The following is a 7,666-nucleotide window of genomic DNA, read 5'->3' as shown; positions in this document are numbered from 1 at the left end:
TATCTTTGGGCACTACTCCTACTCGAGCGCAAACTTACATTTCAACACACACAAAGAAGGATGGTGACTATCCAAATGATGTGGTCAGGGAGAGATGTGTAAGTACTCACTGATATATATTTTAATAAATTAGTTATGATTAACCTTCTTTATATGAGATACTAACTTATTATTTAATGTACAGGAGAGGATGAAGGAATTGATACCCACTGTCCCGGCATTGACGTCAAGCGTGACTGAAGGGATGGTACGGTGGACCCCGAATGACGCGTATGCTCAAGCGCACGAAAATAAGCCTAAGTACGCTAGCAAGGTCCAACAGGTGGGTCCGAATGTTCTACCGGTGTGGGGTAGCATACATTCGTACTATACACCGTCCTAGGCACGGTCGCAGAACCCTGAGAAATCCTCATTCTCACAGATGACGGATAGGATTAGAAAACTTGAAGAGGTGTGGACACATGAAAGACGTGCGATGGATAAGATGGTCGAATAGATTGAAGAACAAAAAGCTCTGATAGAAGAGAAAGATGTCATCTTTGAGGCTCGTTTCTACCAGCTTGAGGCCATGCTCACGTTGACCTCTGGATCCGCGCCCAACAGAGGTAATGTTATATTTGTGTTGTTTTTGTTATTCTTCGGTTAACATGACTATAGCCCGCATCGATCACTTTAACTGTTAGAATTGTGTCTCCACAAAAGTCTCAATTAGCAACGCATTATTCTCGTGGTTCATTTTAGAACTAACGTATATTTGCATCACTGTATATCTGTGTTTTGGATTTTTTTTTATTGATTATCATTGGTTCTCAACTCATTTGCAGGTAATGCAGATTAAGCATTGGGGGATGACTATATTGACTTGGATTGAGCACGTGGTTTCTCATCGTTGTTTGTTAAGTTTTATATATATTTTGTTATTATTTGTTGATGTATATAGTTAGATCAAACTATATGTTTGTTGAGACTAAATGGAACTTATATGTGTTGTATATTTGTAGTAGATAGAACAGATATAGTTTGATTGTATATTTGTTTTGTGTTGTGTTGGAACGTATTTTCGATGTAGATATTTGTAGTGTTGGAACGTATTTTCGATGTATATATTTGTTTTGTTTTGTGTTGGAATGTAGTATATGTGTTGGAATTTGTTTAATTAATTTGTGTTGGAATTTCATATGTATTGGATGTATATGCAAATTGAATTAGAATTTTATATGTGTATTGGGTTGGATGTATTGGATATGTTTGATGTATTTGATTAATTAGATGTATTGGATATGTTTGATGTATTGGATATATTTAATGTATTGGATTAATTGGATATGTTTGAAATGGGGTTGGATATTTTGATGTATTGGATGTATTGGATATGTTTGATGTGTTAGATTAATTTGATGTATTGGACATGTTTGATGTATTAGATTAATTGGATGTATTTGATTAATTTGATGTATTAGATATGTTTGAAATCGGGTTGGATATGTTTGATGTATTTGATTAATTTGATGTATTGGATATGTTTGATGTATTGGATTAATTGGATGTATTTGATTAATTGGGTGTATTGGATATGTTTGATGTATTGGGGATTTTGATGTATTTGATTAATTGGATGTATTGGATTGAATTGATTGTATTGGATAATGTAAATGTCGATATTAGATTGAATTGAATGTATTGGATAATTTAAATGTAGATGGATTGAATTGAATTAAATTGAATTGAATGTATTGGATATTGGATGTATATTGAATGTATTGGATTAAATGTATTAAATTGAATGTATATTGAATAAATTAAATGTATATTGGATATATATTAAATGTATTGGATATCAGGTTAATATGTAAATCTGGGTATAAACCCGAATAATTCAGAAAATATATAAATAAAAATAACGTACAGTGTGACACGCCAAAATCTTTTTTGACATGATGAAATTTACCACGTCAAAAGACACGTCAGAAATAGTTGGTCAATAAAAAACACGATTTTTGTAGCGTATTCTCTATAAAAACTCAACTCAATTCACATTTATGTCTGAATTGTTATCTCTCTGTCCCTTCAATGTTATTTTAGAAGAATGGTGAATCAGCTGGGGGAGTCAAACATGGCAATGGTCGGTACTTTCCCCCACCAAAAATAGAAGGAAATTGGATAGAAGTCAAGCTGTCTCCTTTGTAAAACAAGTTGGCCGTCCCAGAAACAAGTGGACACCCTCAAAAAGTGGCTCAACATATTTCTTCCTTTGTAATTTGTAGTTAAACAACCTCTGAAGTCAAATCCCTTTGTCTACCTATAAATTAAGGTCTCCCTTCACTGTTTCAGACAGACAAATATTGCAGATGGATAAACTGATCGGTGTGGTGCTAATGCTGATCTTCTCCCTAGTGGCATGGGCTCAAAGCGTTGAAGAAGAGAGCTGCTGGGCCACAAGATCTGTGGTTCAGAAGAAGGAGACAGAGATCACCAACCTCCATTTCTACTTCCATGACACAGTGAGTGGCAAGAACCCTAGCGCTGTTAGGGTGGCTCAAGCCGCTGGCACAAACAAATCCCCAACCCTTTTTGGCGTTGTCATGATCGCAGATGACCCATTAACTGAAAAACCCGATCCAGATTCAAAGCTCGTGGGTAGGGCTCAGGGACTATACGGGTCTGCGGGACAGCAGGAACTGGCTCTCATCATGGCCTTGAACTTTGGGTTCGTTGATGGCATCTATAATGGTAGCTCCATTAGCCTTCTTGGCAAGAACCCGGCTCTGCAACCGGTTCGTGAGATTGCTATCGTAGGCGGAACCGGGGTTTTCCGGTTGGCACGTGGATATGCCATCGCTCACACATATTGGTTTAATGCCACCACCGGTGATGCTATTGTTCAGTACAATGTTACCGTTGTTCACTAGGGCTACATACTTCTGTGATCATAATCTTGATTTTTTATTTTTTTTGGAAAATATCAAATTTAGTCCCTAAGTTTTAATGTGATTCAATTTAGTCTTTAGATTTTTAATTTTAACAATTAGGTCCTCAGGTTTGGTTTTTTATTTTATTTTATTTATTTATTTATTATTTTTTGGAGTTTAAGTAGCTAGGTCCCTCCATCAACCTACCATCCAATTAATTAACAGTATGACCATATCAAATTAATCAATTAATATCCCATGGCTCTCGTTTAACATGTCATGTGCAAACTGTACGTATCATATGGCATAGTTAATTACTTCAAATTACAAATACACCTCAAATATATATAGCATATATATATATATATATATATATATATATATATATATATATATATATATATATATAGCAGAATCACTCTTAGAATTGCCTTAATATTGCAACATGTGACATAAACACTTTTTTATTTTAATGCTAAACCGATTTTTAAGGCATAATTTGCGAACCGGTTTTTACTTAAAAAATCGGTCATTAAATTAGCGTAATTAATGGCGTTTAATTATATTTGAAGAGTTTTGCATGTATAACTTATTCAATAAATTAAGTATTATTAATGGCAAAATCAAATAAGAAAACAAATGATACAAATCAAATTATTATGTATTATTATGTTTAATCACCTTAATATGTATAGCTCTAGAATTTATCTCTCTTTTCTTTTAGACAACACAAAGAAGAATTTCAGTGCTCGGTGTCTTCTTTGTAGGCTCCTCCGATCTCCATTTCTGGCGAGTTGCTTTAGATCTAGTTTGTAGATCTAGATCTAGATCTAGATCCAGGTCTAGTCTCTTCAACCTTAAATCTGATCGTCTTCTTCGGCTAAGGCGTGTCTTCCGAAGGGATGTCTACGATGCCATACTCCTCCGTCGCTGCTTGTGAGGTTTTTTTTTTTTTTTTTCCTTGTCCTGGCCTTCAGGTTGAGGATGGATTTGTTGTCCTACCCTTCGAGTTGAGGATGAAGTAAATCAATGTGGGGGCTTAACTCTCATGGCTGAATTTTTAGTTTTTAGTTGTTTTTTATTTTACTTTTTTGTATTTGGGCTACTCATGTCCTAGATCTAGTCTGCACGAAACATATATGTTCCTTAAATGTAATTGTACATGGGTTAGCGGAAGTTTGAAGTCATTTTTATGACTTTGTAACCTTCATAGCTTTTGGCTATGATTTTTCAGAACTATATGTTCACTGATGTAAGTGCTTTATGTTCGTGAAATTTCATCAATGAAAGTTCCATATTTTTCAAAAAAAAAAAAAAACTTTAATATGTATGTAACATAATATTATATGGTATAGTTGAATTAGATAAACTAAATGATAGGATGTAGAAACAAAAGAGAAAAAAATTTCATTGCATTATTAAACAAAAATAATAAAAAACCGGTTCAAAAAAATTTAAGTTGCATGGGTTCAGTCGTTTAATAAAAAATAAAAAATAAAAAAACCAGTTTTTTAGGAGGTATAAAGATTATTAATCAAAAATTTCATTGCATTATTTTTTGTTTTTTTTTTTAATATATAATTGTATATTAATTATTAATTATATAGATTGTCGGATTTTTACTCAACATAATGATTAGGTATTTATTTTTTATTTCATTAGCAAAAATAATCTTTATTAATAAAAAAAAAAAAAATCAAAGTGTTTATTTTTTATTTGATTAGCATCTTACAAGCAATTATATATTCAATGTCCAAACCAAAGTGTAAAATCACAACGGTCATCTTGGGGCTTATTTTTGCTTAGTGTCCATTAGTTTATAAAATCATTAGTTGTTCGATATAACATGCTTCTTATTTAATATTTGCCTCGGACCTATTTGCCTATGAGATTTTTTGTTTATTTGTATAATGTACTCGGATTTTCAGATATTTTTTTAAGTACTTTTTATGCTTTTGAAAGAAAGAGAAGGCAAAATTTTATTTGATTATTATACAAAAAGGGAACTTCAAAACACCTAAGAAATAATTAAGATTGAATATAATGTGAGATGATTATTTGATTGCATTATTGACTGAAAGATTTTTTATTATTTTGTTATGTACTTTCTTGAAGGCTCATAATTATATGGGTTTTATAATTTTTATGAAATATAATAGGTATAACACTAATAATTAATATTAATGATTCATACTAACTTTCTATTAATGCTTTGATAATCACAATCCAAGTTATCTTTTCACTATTTTTTTTTTCTTTATATTTTTCATTTTAAACTATACATATGGGAACAAAGATTTTAACATGTTTTAATTTATATGGATTAATTTCTGCTGGGTCTTTTCACGCGTCCCCACCGCGATGTGCTTCCAACGCCATCTACTCATCGGTTTCCGGCAAGCATGCGATCGGCTTTTCTTCCGGCTGCTGTCATCCGCCTAGTGTGCTCCTATTTTTAAATTTTTAGTTGTATTGCTTTGATTTTCCCTGTATTTTTCTTGTTTTTCTTGCTGCTTGTAATAAGGCCATGTCCTCTTTCTTGATCTCCTCGCTTGTTATTTTGGTCCAGACCCCTGGGGTTATAGATGTGAACGATATCCTAGCGTTCGGGTTCAGGAGGATGTGTGTCGGCATGGGGTCCTTTTGATCCCAGGATCGAGGAATAAGAGCTACCTATGCATTAGTTTGTGTCTGCTTAGCGCAGATCTGTTATTCCAACTGAAGATTAGTTATAGGTTAGCGGATGTTTGGCGTCTTTGATGTGTAATCTTTTAGCTACGATTTTGATCTTTTAGCTTCGGTTAGGATCTTTCAGAACGTATGTTCTGTTATTGTAAGAGTTTTAGTGCTCTTGATTCCTCTATTAATGAGATAAGAATGATTTTCCTTCAAAAAAATTTATATGGATTAAACTAATTAAAGTTAAATGCCTTATGATAGTAAAATTTTATGCGACTTATACATTAATGCTTTTTTTTTTCTTTTTTTTTTTTTAACAACCTATAATGAAAAATTCGATAGAGATGTGTTTAAATTTTAAAATTAAACTATAACAAAAATATCTCGCACATATTGTTTTCTACAACTAAAGTACTTTTTCAAATGTTAATAATTTTGAGTTTTATTTGTGTTAAAATCTAATAAGTATTACACCAACAATATTAGAGATTTTTTCTAATATTATATTAATTTTTTGATTAAGCAAAAGAGGAGTTCTATGTTTACAAACAAATTTTACATAAAAACTTTTACAAACTTATGTGACACAACATAATTGAATATAAGATAAGTTCAAATTTTGAAAAACCTAATCATGTTGTGCCACATCAGTTTGTAAAAGATTTTCTTTTGTTTGTAAGCCTAGCACTCCTCTAAGCAAAATTCAAGTTTTCCTCTTGTAATTATAAAAAGTAAATTTCATAATACTTATGAAAAGTACGATTTTAATATTTTTAAATTTTATAATTAAATGTAATGAAGAATCTCGCATATTCCGCTAGTTATAAGCTAATATTATATATATAGGGAAAAATGAAAAATTAGTCCTTGTGGTTTACCTGATTTATAATTAAGTCCTTGTGGTATCAAAATGAACTCAAAGGTCTCAGAAGTATGTCAAAAAAATAATTTAGTCCCTACAGTCAAATTATGTATACTAATTTAACAGATTCTGTTAGTGTGACATTGACTTAAATATGACAAGTATCACAATTTTATTAGTTCTAACGTTTCATGTTATCATAATCTGTTAAGTCAGTGAACGGAATTTAACCGTAGGGACTAAATTATTTTTTTGGCATACCTTAGGGACCTTTGAGATCATTTTGATACTACAATGAGTTAATTGCAGATCAAATAAACCACAAGGACTAATTTTACATTTTTCCCTTATATATAAAAAATTGAATCACTCTCAGAAGTGCTTTAATATTGCGACATGTGGCGTGAACCCTTGTTTTTTAAAGGATAAACCAATTTTTAAGGCATAATTTTTGAACAAATTTGTTAAGAGTGCACCGATCATTAAATTAACTTAATTAAAGCTATTTAATTATATTTCAATAATTTTCCTTATATGTGATTTCATAAAATTCAAACATTTAATGTACAACATTAAGTATTATTAATGTCCAAATCAAATAAGAAAACAAATAATACAAATCAAATTATTTTGTATAAATACTTTTAGTCACTTTAATATTTTTAATTCAAATTTAGAAAATGTTAGAAAGACGATTTTTTTTTTTTTCTGCACATACTTTGTGCATGTAATAATAGATAATTTATAAAATAAGAATTGATTTTTTCTAAATAATAAGCCTTTGAAAAGCAATTTGATTAATAAAATATTATCTACAAAATAATAAGGCCTACAAAATAAAGATCTTCCAATTATTTCTATTTTTTTTTTCTCCCTCTCACCGATTTAACTTTTTTTTTTTTTTTTTTTTTTTTTTTTTTTATCTCTCTCTCTCTCTCTCTCTCAACTCTTCAAATATAGCAACCTAAAAATTCAACCTAAAGTAATTCTTCTTCTTAATCTTCCATGTGTAGGTTTTCTATTTAAGAAAAACTACAACTTCACGAATTAACTTGTTTTTTTTTTTTTCTTCTTCTTTTTCTCTCCACTCTTCAACAATAATAACCTAAAAGTTCAATCCCGAAGTAACTCTTATTCTTAACCTTTCAAAAACGCAATTTTTTAAATAATCAATTTTTAAAATCGTACTTATTAAAACTGCAATCTCAAACGAACC

At 30.9% G+C, this 7,666-nt stretch overlaps 1 protein-coding gene across 1 annotated transcript in view; it reads left to right on the top strand.

Annotated features, from left to right (window-relative positions):
* Window positions 1-2,909, top strand: part of LOC132168000 (dirigent protein 23-like) — a 4,175-nt gene extending 1,266 nt beyond the window's left edge. The window contains exon 2 of the mRNA XM_059579057.1: window positions 2,349-2,909. Coding sequence (XP_059435040.1) covers window positions 2,349-2,909 — 561 coding nt within the window. The remainder of the gene's footprint in view (window positions 1-2,348) is intronic.
* Window positions 2,910-7,666: the final 4,757 nt, after the last annotated feature.

The sequence above is a fragment of the Corylus avellana genome, chromosome ca1 (assembly GCF_901000735.1).
Source record: "Corylus avellana chromosome ca1, CavTom2PMs-1.0".
Taxonomy (NCBI): Eukaryota; Viridiplantae; Streptophyta; class Magnoliopsida; order Fagales; family Betulaceae; genus Corylus; species Corylus avellana.
Note: the sequence above shows the minus strand (reverse complement) of the source record. Positions and strands in the feature narration are given on the sequence as shown.